Raw genomic sequence first — 19028 nt, forward strand, 5'->3', positions numbered from 1 at the left:
CTACTATACCTCAACCTCAGCGCAAGACGCCCATGCTCGTTGTTTACATTTTTTGCACCGCTCCTCCTCTCGTAGTTTCACTATTCAAACGCAAAGCATTCGCAAATATGTTTTCTTTTCATATTTGTGAATTTATTCATTTACCGCCAATACAAGAGCTTTGTGCCTGCCGAAATGGCAAGACAAGCGCTGAACAGATCGCAGAAGCAGACGACAGCGAACAGGTTATAGCGCCACTCCGCTCGTATGTTCTTTCCCTAGCGGCGAAAGGGGCGATCTAGACCAGGCGTGCTGGAGGAGGGAGATCTGTGCAGGTCTGGAGTTCAGTAGGTCGTGCCCATGACGCCACGGTACGGTGCGCCCTTAAGAAACTCCCATAGACGGTGGCGCCAGATTACCCCCAAGGTGTTGTAGTGACGAACTCTATGCCTCCATGGTGGCCACGCTCGTTACGTAGGCTGCTATGTCGATTCTTTTTCATGATTGTCTGTGACAGAGTAACCTATGCACGGTGCTCCTACGGCTGTGTAGAGTGTGAACACGTCTTGGTCAGATCTGCCGAATTTTGAGGCTGAACAGTTTTACCAAGGAAGGTATGTCGCACTTTCGTCGGTGAATATTGCAGTGGTAAGTACGGCAAGTGAGCCAGTAGCACCCCGTGCTTACCTAGTGCTGGTAATTAGTCTCGCTGCGAGCCGACTTAGTTGGAATTGATTCATCGTGGAACTTTTGCGCTATACGCTACACAAACGGGGATGAAGAAAGATGCACAAGGACGAGCGCTTTCTAAGTTTCACGATGAATTAAAGTCTAGCGAGTATGCGATTGACCCACTCAACTGTGAGGTGACTTAGTGATTAACCGTTCGATGAGAAAATCTGTTACAGGCGTTGAGCGACGCTGTGTTTACGTGGGCGCTTTGCAATTTTGTCAGAACGAGCAGCCAAGTGCCACCAAACATCAGTTTTACGCTTGAGATACCCCCTACTTTTCCGTTTTTCAGATCGACATGAACGTTAGCATCGCAGACATTTGCCAGAACACGCGCATGGGACGCGAGTGCGCTCTCTTGGGCAACTACGAGTCGGCCATCGTGTACTACCAAGGCGTCATACAGCAGATACACCGACTTGTGCAGACCACAACTGGAGATCCCATGCGCAAGGAGCGCTGGCAGCAGGTGCGTCAGCGGAGTTCTGTCTGACTTGACTAATAATCGCATCTCTTATGTCATCTGTCGCTAGTAGGCTAGGAGTTTTTCAAGCGTGGCCATTTCACATTCTGTGACTGGAGCGAAAAATATCTGCTCATTTCGCATGATTGCGATTTCACCAATGCGGCTGGTGGGGACACGTTTGTCTTCACAACTCATCCGTCTAGGGCGGGCCTTGTGCGTCGCCACCTTCAGCGACGTCACGTACGCGGCAGTTAAATCTTTTTTGCGGTTGATTGACTGCGTAAGTTTTCGTATTGGGAACCAGCGCTGGAGTTTTCACGGCACCTGCAGCGCCGCCCTGGCGGTCAGAACGTGCACAATGCAGCCTCCCCCGCGGACGAAAATTGCGTTGCGTGCCCTTAAAGTCGAAGGAAAACAAAAGGGCGCCGACGATACTGTTGCGTATACAAGTGCCACAACTAAGTCGGGATGAGGGAGGATGTATCCTTCTGCGTCTTTCCACCTTAACCCTGCGAACAAGAACGGAGGCGGCGTTGGATCCAAGCAGCCAGGTGAGCGGAGTAAGCTCCCGTCTTGTCGCCTTGTCAAGCGGTGTCAGGCTGGTTTCTAAATCAAATTTCGCGTGTATCCTTGGTTTATTCGATAGTGAAGACGGTCAGCCATGGCAGACAGTACCACACAGCAGAATCTGCAGTCGGTATTTCGTCGGAAACAAAATGAGCAATAGCATGCACCATCCAGCATATGTACCATTTTTCCTTCGCAATGCCACCGCCAAGCCCCTTCCAACGCCACCGCACCAAGTGAACGATACGAAAGGTAAAAATTATCCATTCATTGCCAAGAATTATGTAGGAGGAAAGCTGCCTTGTAATACGAGTTGTATGTGCATAGTGCCGGCGCACGCGCGGCTAAGCCATCTATGTGTTTATAAAAATGCGCATGCGGATGAGGACTCGGCGCTGAGATGCATCCGGCAAATTTATGTAATTAGTGCTAAATGTAGCCAGGATTGTTACAGATCAAGCAGCGGAGCACTCAAACCTTTGCTTGCGCGAGTCAGCTGATGCGATAAAGCTTTCTTCTCCATTGACTGCTGTGGCGAAGTAACATCAGAATTTTTAATGTCTAGCCAGAGAAATATGGAATATCTTCAGGCCAACTAATACTTACGAAACCATAGCGCAACACGACCGGAGCCATAACTGCTAGATTTGCGAGGCAGGCAGCCACGCAAGCATGGCATCGATACACGACGCAACCGTTAAAGAAACACACGTGCTCGCCGCGACGCACTGTGAAAAATATATAAAGCTTAAAAAGCTTCTTTCGTCATTTCTTCACTTGATGGCGCTAGCTTCTTTACAAAAACTCCACTTGAAGCGGCGTGAAAACGGAACATACGAACTATAATACGGCTGCGTATGTGTGTGTGTCGTCTGGTTGTGTGGCTGGAATATACCGCGTTTCATCGCCAGGGTGGCGTGCAACGCACTCTTTTTGACGCGCCGCCTATCCAGCGCTGGTTCCCCATAGCCGGGTACCACTTTAGCAAAAAGGAGCCCTTTAGCCCATATGACCCAAGCACGACAGCCTATTGCGTCCGCGACTAAAATAGTCCCACTCAAAAACCGTGCTTCTAAAATGCGTAATTCTCGGTATAACTAAGGACTTGGGTTTTGATGACTGGTTTGGCAGAGCTCGTGATCGGAATGCTATAGCACATGCCGGATCGCGAGAGAAAAATAACCTCGTGCCTTCTACAACGCTGTGTGTCGTCTGCTTTTTAGCTTCATGACAAGGGACAAAAGTAGAAAGAGCAGCTTGGCATGGCTTTTGCGCTGGTTGACATGTACAAGGCACATTTACAACTCGTTTTCTGAGCTTAAAATGAATCGGTTGCTATTTAACAAGCACTTAAAAAGAACAATGCATTTATTGAGACCATTACAAGCTTGGGGCAAGAAGATGAGCGAGGCTGGAAAGGTGCGAAAATGCTTCATTCATCGTTTTAGATAAATGCTCTTGGTTTTAAATAACATAACATTTGCTTTTTTTTTGGTTTTGTGTTTTCACAAACTTATCTTCAAGACTATGATAGGCCTTTTTTGTTTCATTTTGTTCCTTCTCGCGTGTTTTGCAAGCCTGCAATCTCGTCAGTTCGTGCGTGGCATTCAGGGCGAGTTTTCCGCCATGGAGCCCAGCGAGGTGACATTAAGACGCGATCCTGTGTTGCCAAACGAGTATTGTGTCACCTCGATGTCCACATCACCAAGGAGCCTCAACAAGAAGAGTGGCCACATGCTGAATAGCGATTCACACAACATGACTTTCCACTGCTACACGTATTGGCATAACAGGGAGCCTGAATGCAGCATAGAGGACATGAACAAGTTTGTCGCCGAGATGCTCTGTGTCAGGGAAATCACAGTGTTCAGGGAGAGGAGGGAGGTCAAAGCTTCACATTTTTCGGGCGGCAAACTGTCGACGCCCTCGCATAAGTGCCCACAAAATGCAGAGAAAAGATGATGAGAAAAAAGAGAACAAGGTGAAAGCAGGAGCCAAAGTTTCGACAAGTGGACTTACCTTTTTCAAGGCCTTGAAGAAAGAAAAAACGTTGGCTCCTGCCTTCACCTTGTTCTCGTTTTGCTCATCGTCTTGAATTTCCATCTCCCGACTTCCCCTTGTTTTCCCCAGAGAAAAGAATTCAACATGAAGTATGATGGCTTCACATTGTGCACGCTGAGGTCATGTATGCACGATTTCCTTTGCAGCAACGAGATACCGACAGTCGAGGAAGTACTGTATTTTCCAGTCTATAAGTCGCACCCCCCTCAAAACGACAGTTTTTTCGAAAGAAAAAAAAACATATAAGCTGCACCGGTGTTTAAGACGCACCGGTGTCCAGACAGAACTAATTTTTAAATAATGGTTTATTGATGCACACAGATGGCATGTACTTACAGACGGCATTTAAGCAAAGCCATCAAAGCCTTCTTCCTTCGAGTCGCTAACAAATAATCCAGCAACTTCAAGTGGGAGTTCCGCCGGCACATCACTGTCATCCTCAGACTCACTGGTGTCTTTTTCGCCAACATCGTCACCACTCCTGAACAGGATGAGTCTGGCCTTTGAGAACCCAGCTACAACTGTTTTTGTAGAAATCGAGTCCCAAGCATTGGAGACTCACTTGACCACCTCTCCAAACGTGTCCTGTATTCGTAAAACAGTGCTCACCCTCGGACTTCCACGACTCCCAGATGCATAGCAACTTTGCTTTGAAATTGCGATACACAGAAATGTCGAGCGGCTGCAGCATCTTCGCCATGCCGCCTGGTATCACCACTTGGACACAGTTCTTCGCACTAATCTTTTTTATGGAATCTGTGATGTGTGCCCGCATACTGTCCATCACAAGCATTCCCTTCTTATTGTGAAAAAATCCGTCAGGTCGATGTGAAAAACATTTGTCGAGCCATAGACTCATCATATCTTCATCCATCCATCCTTCAGCATTGGCCTGTACCACCACAGCGGGAGGGAAGGAGTCTTTTGGTAGCGTCTTCTGCTTAAAAATTAGTACGGGAGCCAGCTTCATATCGTCTGCGCAGCAGGCGAGAACAACAAGGAAGTTCGATGTTTCATGGCCAGTTGTCCTCACCGGTATAGCTTTTCCCCTTTCTCGACGAGGCTCCTCCCAAAGGGAATATCAAACGTAAGCGGGACTTCTTCCATGTTTACGATTTGGCTTGCGTAGATGTTCTTCGTCACAATTTCTTCTTCGACAAATGCGCTGAAGTTCCCCAGTTCCTGAAAGTCGTCAGGGAGCTTCTGGTGCATCGTCGTCCGCACTCTCATCAACTTATTATGCCACATAAAGCGAAAACACCATGACGGAGTGCCCGTAAATCCAACAGTATTCATCTCTGTTCCAAGGGTCTTCGCCTTGAGACGGAGCTGCACTGTAGACAGCAACCTGCCTTCGGCTCGTTGCTGTGTACCTATACGCGCTGATGATCCTGGAGCACGCTGGCAGTTTTGCGCCAGTCGCATATAATTTTCTCGTTAACCTCATACTGTGTTCCTGCTGCCCAGTTTCCATGTTCTTGTGCAGATGCAACTGCACCCAACTTGAATTGCACGTTGTAACTTTTTCGCCTCGCAAGCGGCGTCATGGTTAGCGAGAAATATGACACGACAGATGCTACACATGTGAAGCACTCCGCAAGGATTAGTGCAATGAAGGTCTCATGGCATTTCGTTTTTACAAGCCAATTTGATGTTACTCTCAATTTCTTCTGAAATGTAGTTACTGTGCTTGGCAAAAGGTGGTGCGCGGTTGTGGCATGTCATCATCAAATTGTTTGGTTTAACATCCTGAAGCGACATATGGGCTATAAGGAATGCTGTGGTGGTGGGCTTCGGATTCATTTAGACCATAGAGCTGTGTCTCTTAACGTGCGAAGACGTCGCGCAGCACAGAGGCACCTTTTCAAGCACGGACCACACACAGGCACCAGGAACCGAATTAATTCCATACAAAAGTTGCACCGGTGGATAAGATGCACCGTCGAAAATGTCATTAAAGAAACTGTGACTTATACACCGAAACATATAGTAACTAACGAGTTCTCGAAGCATATGGATCTCCCATCACTGCAGCGGTGTACTGTGCGTCGCCTGCTTGTCGAGATTGGATTCAAGCATGAGAAGAGGAGCCGTAACTCGCTGCTTATCAACTAGTATGACATTGCTGAATGGCAGAATTTCTACCTTTGTGACATGGAATGTTACCGGGCAGAAGGTCGAAATATCTTCTTTTCGAAGAGACATGAGTCAACAGGACACACTCGGCCAATCATGTGGACAGACACTATGGTGCAGAAGCACGGACGCCTGTACACTCGAGCAAATGGCCTGTCAACGGGTCTGAAACAACCTTCTGGGAAAGGCCGGTGCCTGATTGTGACGCACATTGGCAGTGAGGATGGCTTCATCGAGGGTTGCTTGGATGTATTCCAAGGCCAAAAAACAGGCAACTACCCCAAAGAAATTGACGGCAATCGCTTCGAGGGATCATTCAGTAACGTTCTGCAGAAGTTGCCACCTGGTAGCATCATTTTTTTGGGCAATGTACCTTACCATACCCGGCGAGAAGAGAAATTGCCAACGATGGCTTGGAAGAAGCAAAAAATATAGGAGTGGCTCAAAAGCAAGAACATCGCCTACAGTGAAAGGATGGTGAAAAAGCAGCTGCTTGAGTTGGTGGCATCCTCAAAGTCATGCTTTCTGAGCTAATTCTTAGACAATGCAGCTGAAAGGGCTGGTTGCATTGCACTCGGGCTCCCGCTGTAGCACTGCGACTTTAATCCCATCGAGCTCGTGTGGGCAAAAGTAAGGAATGGCATAGCTGTGTACAACAGAGACTTCAGACGTCTTGAGGGAAAAAAATCAAGCACGCAGCAGCAGAAGACTGAAGGAAGAACATGCACCCCGTGATGGACTTGGAGGCAAAGTTCAGACGTGACATGTCTGGTGAGTGACCACATCCAACTCATCGTCATCGAACTGGGTAAAAATGACACTGAAGAAAGTGACTCTGACTGCGAGCTGTCTGGCATTGAGCCACTGAACAAAGCAGAACAGCTTCTTATCAATAAGAGAACTGCCCTATGGCTACCAAAATTTTGTCAGTGGGTTCACATCAGCCAAGCATCCTCCCGTGACCTCTCAAATAAATAAGCAGTTTATTTAGTGGCACTATCCTTTAAAGGAAGTTTACTTCTGGGAAAGCAACATCCTGCACAGATGATGCTCAATTTAAGTATTGGCGTGGAAACACGCTTAAATGCTGGCAAACCTGAATGCAAACACAATTATTAAACCTGAATAACTGTGTGGGTCCCAATATGCTCATTTGGGCTTTTTTCCTGCCCAGCTTGATAGTCCAGCTTGACAGGCCCTATGGTGAAAATGTAGTAGTAGTCAACGTGAAATTGACAGCTACTGTTAGCAGCCTGCACACCAAAGCACATTCGTGTGGTTTCATTGTTTATTTTGGTTACCTGGCACAGTTAAGTAAAGCGAATAAGAGAAGAGTTACAAAACATCCTGCTTAGTGAGCGCAATAATACTCATTCAGGCACCCACCGTCGAGCTTGACGGGCCCCTTGGTGAAATAGCAGTAGTCAGGGGCATGCTTGAAAAGCACCGTTAGCATTCTGCACTTCCAATTGCAATCAGATCGTAGCCATTGTTTAATTTGTTTATCTGACTGGGCAAGTAACATGAATATAAGCATAATTATTAACCCTGAATAACTCTGCTAGCATTTTTTGTACCGAAAAATGCTGAGTAAAGTTGAATGTGTTTTTCTGAGGCACTTTGTTCATTGCACAAGCTGTAGGCAAAGCAACGGCCAGGTTCAGACAATGAAATTGGTAAACTAATAAATGTTGAAAGTTGCAAAAGCTTTCCGTGCACTGCTTCAGTGAAAAAGGCCTTTGCTACAATGAAAGCGTTGGACCGGAAATGAAACCCCACCGCACAATGTTATACGTGTTCCACAATGTTATTCTTGTTGAAAATTTGTACCACCAAAATGTGATGGACAGCGAAACTGTCTGTTTACTAAGACTGGAAGCATAAAAAAATGCAACAACATAGCAAGGTGCTGTTTCACAATATGGCACCCTCTCATGTGCACTTCTGGTGAGCTGTCGCATGCACTGATTTATAGACACAGGAACAGGGGGCAAGGGGCAAAGTTGATGTGGAACCCACGCGATGCTTTTAACAAAATGTACTTGTTTGTGTTGCCATAGCTGATAGAACTTCCTTTTGTACAAGTTAGTCAATCACGTTGTGGAAACAACACAAGAAGCAAGAGTAGAAAACACAGCAATAAAGCAGATTGAGAGGGCAAGGTAGACGAGAGAGAAAAGCTTTAGATCAAAGAGGCCAGCCCTGCTGTTTGCAGGACTTGGTGCTTTGAAATAGATGTGTTATTGAAATTGAAAAAAAAAAGACGTAGCCAAAAGAAAACTTACAACAAATAGCAACATAAAATAAAAGGACAGAATTAAGAATAAACACAATCACACACAGAAGCATGCACACAAACACGAGTGCGAAAACTAAAATCTCCTATATAAAGTAATGGAGGAAATAAAATATATGCACTCACACAGAAAACGCACACACATTTACAAACACCCACAGGTAGAGGTATTAGGAGTTCGTTCACAAGCTCTTGTGCCTACCTTGTTGTACTTTTTTTTTTCACACTGTTGCCTTAACACTGTCGTGGGAATTTTTAGTTCCAACATATCTCGAAAATCGAAAGGCACTGCAGAGCTGTGTTGTGGGAAAGCATATAGAGCGCTGGCAGCGCACCTTATATGTGTTTCTGTCACAGCAGGCATTCTACAGCTGGTGCGTGCAGTGAGGGAAGAGTACTAAACCACACAGTGACTCAGGTGTATGCCAGGTTCCCTTGTAAAGGCACCACTTTAACGATCATAATTTTATATGACTTGGTACTGGGGCTGACATTAAGGAAGTACACACTGCGACCAAACATCTGACCGTCACTGATTGGCACTGGTAGACAGCAATCAATCGACAGTGCTACACGATGCTCCTAACGACGCCGCTAAATTCTTGGCTGCTAACACTGGCTGCATAACACTGCTGACTTCGATGGTTCGCACTGAGCTGGCAGCAACGAATCTTTGTGCTGGAGGTTGCTTTCACATTCTTTTCTTTAGAGACACTCGTAGGATTGTCTCACCCAGTACACTTTTCTAATTTCTCCTGAGAATTTGCTCCATCATTTCACCCCCTCCGATGAAAAACACAGCGACACAGTAGAGGAACACACCCGCCGCTAACAGTAGGCTACAGACTTGGGCACCCACTGTGGTTGCTCAGTGGCTATGGTATTGGGCTGCTGAGCACGAGGTCACAGGATCGAATCCCAGCCAAGGTGGCCGCATTTCAATGGAGACGAAATGCGAAAACACCCGTGTACTTGGGTTTAGGTGCACGTTAAAGAACCCCACGTGGTCGAAATCTCCCGAGTCCTCCACTACGGCATGCCTCGTAATCGGAAAGTGGTCTTGGCACGTAAAGCCCCATAATTTAATTTTCTTTTACAGACTTTGGCAAACTTTCCTCGTTTCAACTTCACTTTGGAGCAAAACAAAACACCACGGAAAAAACACGCAGGATGTTTGTTTGTAGCACTGTGTCGCCGCTGGATCCTGTTTTCGGACAAAGCGTCAGCGATGCTCGCTGCAATCTTTTGGCGCCGGTTCATGGCTCAGAATATACACACGTGGCACAAGTGGTGCATCGTAAGCCCACAATAAATCTTCCGGCATGATAGACCGTCACAAACGGTTTGGGAATTCAAGGTTGAAGACTGGGCGTGTTGGTATAGCATATTAGAGGTTGGATTGCGCAACGTTTTGATGAGATCAGAAGAGAAAAACACACCCACTCTTGACGAGGAGCATACCCACACGACTGATGCGACTTGGCCCACTTTGAAGCCCGGGAGGCCATCTTCTCCATTGGTGGGATCACCGGCCGTCCAGCTCCTGACACCGGTTTAGAGTGCATGCCCATTAATGGATACTCGTGTGCATCGGCCTTGGAGGAGTAAACGCCCCTTTTTTCTAAAGTTGTACCCAACTATAGATGGCGTTATTCAAATCCCTTTTATAGGGTGCCTCGATGCCTGCAGCTATTTGTCCCTGCATGAAACGGTCTAGCCTCATGCCGTAGAATAGCATGTCTTTACCTTTTTCATAAATTTTTCCTTTCTTTGCATTTTGACAACGTGTACATAAAGAGAGCATGTCGCATTGCCCATACCAGTCACTGTAGCACAGTATATCCCCCACAAGCCCATACCATGACTTTTCAGAAATAATTTTTTCTGGGCTCAACACGAGACTGGAATGGCCTGCCCACCGAAGTTGCCTCTATCATAGACCCACTTGCATTCAGGTGGCTCATCGAAAACATCCCATTGTAACTTGTAGTAACCTTGTTTGCCATTAACCACCCACTCCCCCATGTAGTGTCTCAACAAGAGACCTTTGAGGAAACAAATAAACAAACAGACAAGTTTGTTTTTCTTTCATTCTTTCTTGCTTTCTTTCTTTCTTTTTTTTTTTTTTTTTTGCTTACCGTCAGATGAGGCAAAGCACCAACTTTTGATGACCCTGCCGTGATACACAAAAGAGGCGCCCATTCCTAGAGGGCATTTGCATGAAGTCATTTGGTGTAGAACAATCGCACTGTGTCTTTTATTATTATTATTATTATTTGATTGTGCAGTGCTGCTAAATAGCTTCAGTCTGTACTGTATTCATATTGTTGTGGCATGGTTAAGTGCATCCTCTGTAGGGTTTCGTGTTTCGTCGTGTTGTATGCGTATGTGATGAAGGGCAGCACGTCGTCCCATTTCTTATGATTGGAGGAGACGTACATGGCAAGCATGTTGGTCAGCGTTATACTTGTCCTTTCAACAAGGCCGTTGGTCTGTGGATGATACGGCATGGAATGACAGAACTGTAAAGTGCACAAACGAAGTCTCTTCAATGGCATCAGCAGTGAACTGATGAACACGGTCGCTAATGATGACATGTGATGGGCCATGACGAAGGACCACGGAACGCAGCAGGAAGACCTCCACACAAGCAGCGGTGGAAGACGGTATGGCTGCAGTTTCTGCATACCATGTAAGATGGTCTATGCAGATGATCATCCAATGGTTCTTGTTGTTAGATAACAGGAATGGACCAAAAAGGTCAATGCCTACGTGCTCAACGGCGTACTGGGCGGTGTCAATGGCCGAAGGGGACCTGGGGGTGCGGTGGTCGGTCGCTTGTGACATTGGCACGTTTCACAACTAGTGAATGACATAGCGCTTGGTTGTCTCGTACATCCTGGGCCAGTAAAAGCGCTCCTGCGCGCAGTTTAGCGTTCATACAAAGCCGAAATGGCTGGATGTCACATCGTCATGCATGGCGCGTAGAATGTCGGAGCGGGGACAACAAGCAGAACACACGCTCCATGCCCAGAGTAATTAGCTTTGTAGAGCAACTTATCACGGACAGTAAAGTGACCGCTGCCTTGAGAAGTATGGGCGGAGACAAAAAGCAGATCGAGGGTAAGATCATTCCGTTGTTCTCGCTGAAAGTCTGCCGCGTCAGGGAATGTAGAAGTAACAGCAATGAGACAGTCATCAAAATTCTCAGCATCGCAGTCGGTAGCCGCAAGAAGAATTCGAGAGAGGCAGTTCGCGTCAGAGTGATGACGGCCACTCTTGTACAATCCCACAAACTCATATTCCTGGAGGCGCAGCGCCCAACGTGCAAGGCAACCAGAGGGATCACGCAAACCGACCAGCCAGCATAAAGAATGATTGGTCGGTGATAATCTTAAATGGTCTACCGTAAAGATAACACCGAAACTTCTGTATGGTGAAAACAGCTGCCAGGCATTCCCGTTCCGTAACCGTATAATTGCATTCAGATTTGCTCAGGCAACGGCTGGCATATGTGACAACATGTTCTGTGCCACTGTGACATTGTACAAGCACCGCTCCTATACCGATTCCACTAGCATCAGTGTGAACTTCAGTCGGGCAAGATGGATCGAAGTGACGCAAAAGGGGTGCTGACGTTAGTATAAACTTCAGTTGAGAGAATGATGCGTCACACTCTGGTGTCCAATTGAAGGACGCATTTTGTTGCGAAATGCTTGTCAATGGGTAAACGATGTCGGCAAACTGGGGAACAAAACGACGAAAATATGAACATAGTCGAACGAATGAACGAAGTTCTCGTGCTGACTGCAGTAGCTTGAAGGAACTTACCGCTTCAATCTCGCAAGGATCGGGCCTGACACCATCCTTGTCAGCTAAGTGTCCCAGGACCATTGTTTGACGTTTGCCAAACTGCCATTTTTTTTTAGTTTAGAACCAGTCCAGCTTTCTCAATGCAGTCGAGAACAAGGCTGAGGCGTTCGTTATGTTCTTCAAATGTGCAGCCAAAGATTACAGCATCATCGAGATAACACGTGCATATCTCCCACTTCAGACATGTAGTACTATGTCCATGAATCTTTCGAAGGTGGCAGGAGCATTGCAAAAGCCAAAAGGCATAACATTAAATTCGAATAGGCCATCTGGAGTCACAAAAGCTGTCTTTTTCTTGTCGGCAGAATCCGTAGTTATTTGCCAATACCCCATCGTAAATCAAGTGTTGAGAAGTAAGAAGCAGCGTGTAAGCAATCAATGATGTCATCGATTCGCGGCAAGGGGTAGACATCCTTCTTCGTCACTGCATATAGATGTCTGTAATCCACGCAGAATCTCCAGGAGCCATCTTTTTTTCGGACCAGGATCATTGGGGCTGCCCGTGGACTAGACGACTCTTGAACGACGCCTTTGTTGATCATCTCCTTGACTTGCTCTGCAATAACTTTGCGCTCGGACGATGACACTCGGTAGGGTTTCTGGTGGTTGGGGTGTGCTGAGCCAGTATCTATTCTGTGACGAGTGCGGGATGATGGCAAATGAAGGGGTGCATCTCCATGCATGAAGTCGAATGCAGCCTCATGCCTGTCAAGGACCTGTACCAGTGCTTGTCATACCGATGTACAGAGAGCCTTGCTGATCATGCCAAGCATTGGCTCTTCAGAATGGCGATTTTCGCAAGGAGCTCAAGCTGTAGAAATGTCCGCAGTTAGTGCCGCTATTGAGCTGCATGCGGCTTCATGGAAGAAAGCGATTTTCATACCGCGAGGAAGGACAACCGGCTCGTGGCGGAACAGTTCAGCGCCCACAATGTGGCGACTCCTTTTGTCATGCACATGACAGAGCAGGGTACGAGTATATTTCTTTTAGCACAGTTTATACGGAGAGGCCTAACTACAAGGTCAACACAACCAGCATCAACAGAAGTTGCAGATACACGAACAGGGGTCAGGCACTACGATAGTGCAGTCACTTCATCAAGAACACTGAACGTGTCTGTGTCCCTGTCTTCACCACGCGAGCTTTGTTCATAATGTGCTGATATAAATAACTTATTCAAGGATATTTCACCACAACCGCAGTCCATGGAAGCGCCGCATTGTTCAAGAAAATCGATACCAAGAATAACATCATGCGAACAACGAGAAAAAACATGGAATTCCGACACAAACACTTTCCCAGCCAACAAAATACTCACAGCACAAATACCAAGTGGATGAAGCCACTCGCTGCCTACTCCACGAAAGGTCAAAGAGTCAAAGAGTTTATTCAGACAACGTATGGCACAGTTGCCTAGGGCGCAGACCTAAGGGCAAGTGGTTGCCTGACAAGGAGTCTGCACCCTTCTTGCTCCCATTCGAGAGTACAAGACATTCAGCGCATAAAATAAACACTAAACGAGATGGAAATACAGAGTGGTTGGTACCATTGAAATGGGTGTTATTTCATATTGAATATTTATGTACAATTGGGGAAAATGCTGTAAGAAACAACAGAAAAAACAAAACAAAAGGAGTGGTCATGCCTGCACTGACAATAGATTCATAGTGATGTTATTTTCGAAAGTTTTGAATGATTTACTTTCCTAGTTAATGTTTACAGCGGGATGGTGATCGTTTAAAAAACTGGAAATTCTGTAGCTAAGTTTCGGGGTGCCGTAGTTCGTACATATTTTTCCCTTATTGTAACATATGTGCCGGATGTTGTAGGTGTGTGTTTTCATTAGATACTGTTGAAAAAGAGCCGTAGGATCGGAATGCATTTGTAGGTAACTAGCTAACGCTATCTTTTTGTTTATAACATTCCACAGTGTAAGCAGTTTGTTTTCTAAACAGTGGGGCAGTATGGCTATTAGGACAGGCCGCCATTGGAATATGAACCTGGCAACGTTTAACGCTAGAACGTTATCTAGTGAGGCGAGTCTAGCAGTGCTATTGGAGGAATTAGAGGGCAGTAAATGGGATATAATAGGGCTCAGTGAAGTTAGGAGGCCAAAAGAAGCATATACAGTGCTAAATAGCGGGCACGTCCTGTGCTATCGGGGCTTAGCGGAGAGAAGAGAACTGGGAGTCGGATTCCTGGTTAATAAGAATATAGCTGGTAACATACAGGAATTCTATAGCATTAACGAGAGGGTGGCAGGTCTTGTTGTGAAACTTAATAAGAGGTACAAAATGAAGATTGTACAGGTCTACGCCCCTACATCCAATCATGATGACCAGGAAGTCGAAAGCTTCTATGAAGACGTGGAATCGGCGATGGGTAGAGTGAAAACTAAATACACTATACTAATGGGCGACTTTAATGCCAAGGTAGGCAAGAAGCAGGCTGGAGACAAGGCAGTGGGCGAATATGGCATAGGCACTAGGAATAGCAGGGGAGAGTTATTAGTAGAGTTTGCGGAACAGAATAATATGAGGATAATGAATACCTTCTTCCGCAAGCGGGATAGCCGAAAGTGGACGTGGAGGAGCCTGAACGGCGAGACTAGAAATGAAATAGACTTCATACTCTGCGCTAACCCTGGCATCATACAAGATGTGGAATACAATACATACATAATACTATACAAGATGTGGTGCGTACAAGATGAGGTGCGCTGCAGTGACCACAGGATGGTAAGAACTCGAATTAGCCTAGACCTGAGGAGGGAACGGAAGAAACTGTTACATAAGAAGCCGATTAATGAGTTAATAGAGGAATTCCAGATCAAGCTACGGAACAGGTATTCAGCTTTAACTCAGGAAGAGGACCTTAGTGTTGAAGCAATGAACGACAATCTTGTGGGCATCATTAAGGAGTGTGCAATGGAAGTCGGTGGTAACTCCGTTAGGCAGGATACCAGCAAACTATCGCAGGAGACGAAAGATCTGATCAAGAAACGCCAATGTATGAAAGCATCTAACCCTACAGCTAGAATAGAACTGGCAGAACTTTCGAAGTTAATCAACAAGCGTAAGACAGCTGACATCAGGAAGTATAATATGGATAGAATTGAACATGCTCTCAGGAACGGAGGAAGCCTAAAAACAGTGAAGAAGAAACTAGGAATTGGCAAGAATCAGATGTATGCGTTAAGAGACAAAGCTGGCAATATCATTACTAATATGGATGAGATAGTTCAAGTGGCTGAGGAGTTCTATAGAGATTTATACAGTACCAGTGGCACCCACGACCATAATGGAAGAGAAAATAGTCTAGAGGAATTCGAAATCCCGAAGGTAACACCGGAAGAAGTAAAGAAAGCCTTAGGAGATATGCAAAGGGGGAAGGCAGCTGGGGAGGATCAGGTAACAGCAGATTTGTTGAAGGATGGTGGACAAATTGTTCTAGAGAAACTGGCGACCCTGTATACGCAATGCCTCATGACCTCGAGCGTACCGAAATCATGGAAGAACGCTAACATAATCCTAATCCATAAGAAAGGGGACGCCAAAGACTTGAAAAATTATAGACCGATCAGCTTACTGTCCGTTGCCTACAAAGTATTTTCTAAGGTAATTGCAAATAGAATCAGGAGCACCTTAGACTTCTGTCAACCAAAGGACTAAGCAGGATTCCGTAAAGGCTACTCAACAATAGACCGTATTCACACTATCAATCAAGTGATAGAGAAATGTGCAGAATATAACCAACCCTTATATATAGCTTTCATTGATTACAAGAAAGCGTTTGATTCAGTCGAAACCTCAGCAGTCATGGAAGCATTACGGAATCGGGGTGTAGATGAGCCATATGTAAAAATACTGGAAGATATCTATAGCGGCTCCACAGCCACCGTAGTCCTCCATAAAGCAAGCAACAAAATACCAATAAAGAAAGGCGTCAGGCAGGGAGATACGATATCTCCGATGCTATTCACGGCGTGTTTACAGGAGATATTCAGAGACCTGGATTGGGAAGAATTGGGGATAAAAGTTAATGGAGAATACCTTAGTAACTTGCGATTCGCTGATGATATTGCCTTGCTTAGTAACTCAGGGGACCAATTGCAATGCATGCTCACTGACCTGGAGAGGCAAAGCAGAAGAGTGGGTCTAAAAATTAATCTGCAGAAAACTAAAGTAATGCTTAACAGTCTCGGGAGAGAACAGCAATTTACAATAGGCAGCGAGGCACTGGAAGTCGTAAGGGAATACATCTACTTAGGGCAGGTAGTGACGGCGGATCCGGATCATGAGACGGAAATAATCAGAAGAATAAGAATGGGTGCGTTTGGCAGGCATTCCCAAATCATGAACAGCAGGTTGCAATTATCCCTCAAGAGAAAAGTATATAATAGCTGTGTCTTACCAGTACTCACCTACGGGGCAGAAACCTGGAGGCTTATGAAAAGGGTTCTACTCAAATTGAGGACGACACAACGAGCTATGGAAAGAAGAATGATAGGTGTAACGTTAAGGGATAAGAAAAGAGCAGATTGGGTGAGGGAACAAACGCGAGTTAATGACATCTTAGTTGAAATCAAGAAAAAGAAATGGGCATGGTCAGGACATGTAATTAGGAGGGAAGATAACCGATGGTTATTAAGGGTTAGGACTGGATCCCAAGGGAAGGGAAGCGTAGCAGGGGGCGGCAGAAAGTTAGGTGGGCGGATGAGATTAAGAAGTTTGCAGGCACGGCATGGCCACAATTAGTACATGACCGGGGTTGTTGGAGAAGCATGGGAGAGGCCTTTGCCCTGCAGTGCGCGCAACCAGGCTGATTATGATGATTATGATGGCTATTAGGCGCAAAAATTTCATTTGTAATAAATATATGTTTTCTATGCTTGTTTTAGGTGCTGTGCCCCAGACAAGAAGACAATAGTGGAAACACGAATGTACCAGTGTGTAGTAAAGTTGTTTCTTTAGCCAGATAGGCAAAAGGTTCTTTGTTTTATACATGATACCAATGGACCTAGATATACCAGTGCGAACTTTTTCAGTGTGAGGTGACCAGTCAAGATGCTCGTGAAATATGACACCAAGAAATTTATGTGTTGCTACACGTTCGATAGATTCATCGCGAAATTGGATAAGTATTTCTTGCTTTATACACTAGTTATGAGCGCGGAATATAATGTACTTAGTTTTTTTAGTGTTTAACTCTAGTTCATTACCGTGGAGCCACGTGGATACATTTTCCAGCCATACATTTGTTTCTACTTGGAGGACTTCTAGGTCTTCTCCGCAGAAGAATACATTGGTATCATCAGCATACATTATTATTTCTGGTGTAGAGGGCACATTAATTATATCATTTATATAAAGCAGAAATAATAGTGGCCCAAGGATTGATCCTTGTGGAACCCCATAATGTATCTGACCTAAGCTGGATTTTGCATTCGTAATATTCGTGTACTGGTGACAATTTAGGAGGTAATTCTTTATTAATGTGAGAGCCGTTCCTCTAATGCCATATTTATATAACTTGTACAGTAAAACAGGGTGCTTAATGGAGTCGAATGCCTTTTTAAAGTCTAGAAAAACACCTATTGTATATCTTTTCTGCTCAAAGTTGTCTATTATCTTGTCCTTAATTTTTATTAGCGCCATTTCAGTAGATTTCTTTTTCTGGAATCCGTATTGCTGCTCGGCGATGATATCATTTCGCTTTCAGAAGTTTAATAGCCTGATGTTTATAACTTGTTCAACTACTTTTGAGAGGATTGGTAGGACTGAAATTGGCCTATAATTATTTATGTCATTTCTATCACCTCCCTTGTGTATGAGATTTTTGCAACATTTAATTCATCTGGAAATATTCCGGTACTCAAAATCAGGTTGCATATATGCATGAGTGGCTGACTAATCATGTGACTGATGGTTTCTATAGGTTGAACTTGATGTCATCAGCACCACATGCACTGTTATTTTTTAGGTTTTTGATTACTGTACAGATTTTTAATTCTGTAGTTGGAAACATGAAGATTGAGTTTTGGATGTTGGACGTGATATACGTTGTAAAATCACAATTACTTGCCTGAGGTTTACTTGAAGCCCCTGATATAAGAAAGTGCTCGTTAAGTTTGTCAGCAAGCGATGCCCCTGTGTAAGGCACTCCATATATAACGAGTTCAGAGATGCCGTCTCTTCTGTTGTTGGACATTAGCTTGTTTACTGTATTCCATACTTGTTTAGGGTTGTTGCAGATATCAGTAAACTTATGTTCATAATAACTAGTCCTGGCTTTTTTAATATCGGAGCTTAATTTATTACGAATTTGTTTGTATTCAGTCAAACAGTCCATATTTTTTGTTCTGATGAAAGAGGCAAATAGTCTGTCATGTTCTCTAATTCTATTTAGAAGGTCGGCATTTATCCATGGCTTTCTGGCTTTTTTACACTTTTTGAATTCTACGGTAAGGAAGGCTTGATTGTAGAGCTCAGTAATTGTTTTAATAAAGACGTCATATGCTGCAATGGGGTCAGATAGTTGAAGAACATCTGCCCAGCTTGTTTCTGCTACTAAGTTTCTAAATATTGTGGTCTTAGCTTCATTAATGATTCTGTATGTAATGGGTGCACATGTTTTGGAAGGACTCTGTGGCGTACAGTAGGGTTTAAAGAACATAAAAATAAGTAAGTGGTCACTAATATTAGCTATTAGTACACCTGCTTGCACATTATCCTTTTTGTAACTTGTAAAACACGCATCTAGTAAAGTATGGCACATGTCTATCACTCTAGTTAGCATATGTATTACATTTTGACAACCAAACGAGAGAAAAATATCAAGCATTCTTTGTTGATTAGAATCAAGCAATAAAAGATAGATATTGAAATCACCACAAATAACTACAGGCAACTTAAACTG

The 19028-nt window shown here is 44.8% G+C and overlaps 1 protein-coding gene across 8 annotated transcripts in view; it reads left to right on the forward strand.

The window, feature by feature from the left end:
- The first annotated feature begins 382 nt into the window (after positions 1-382).
- Kat60 (Katanin 60) overlaps positions 383-19028 on the forward strand; it is a 174777-nt gene continuing 156131 nt past the window's right edge. For 3 of the 8 annotated variants that reach the window (XR_010569026.2, XM_065450111.2, XM_065450115.2), the window contains exons 1-2: positions 385-627; positions 1004-1180. Coding sequence is in view for 6 of the 8 variants with exons in the window: in XM_065450111.2 (XP_065306183.2) it covers positions 1010-1180 (171 nt within the window). In the remaining 2 variants the exon portion in view is untranslated. Of the gene's footprint in view, positions 628-1003; positions 1181-19028 lie in introns of all 8 variants that reach the window. The other 5 variants (XR_010569027.2, XM_065450113.2, XM_070539324.1 and 2 more) reach the window with 4 other exon arrangements.

The sequence above is a fragment of the Dermacentor albipictus genome, chromosome 5 (assembly GCF_038994185.2).
Source record: "Dermacentor albipictus isolate Rhodes 1998 colony chromosome 5, USDA_Dalb.pri_finalv2, whole genome shotgun sequence".
Lineage (NCBI taxonomy): Eukaryota > Metazoa > Arthropoda > Arachnida > Ixodida > Ixodidae > Dermacentor > Dermacentor albipictus.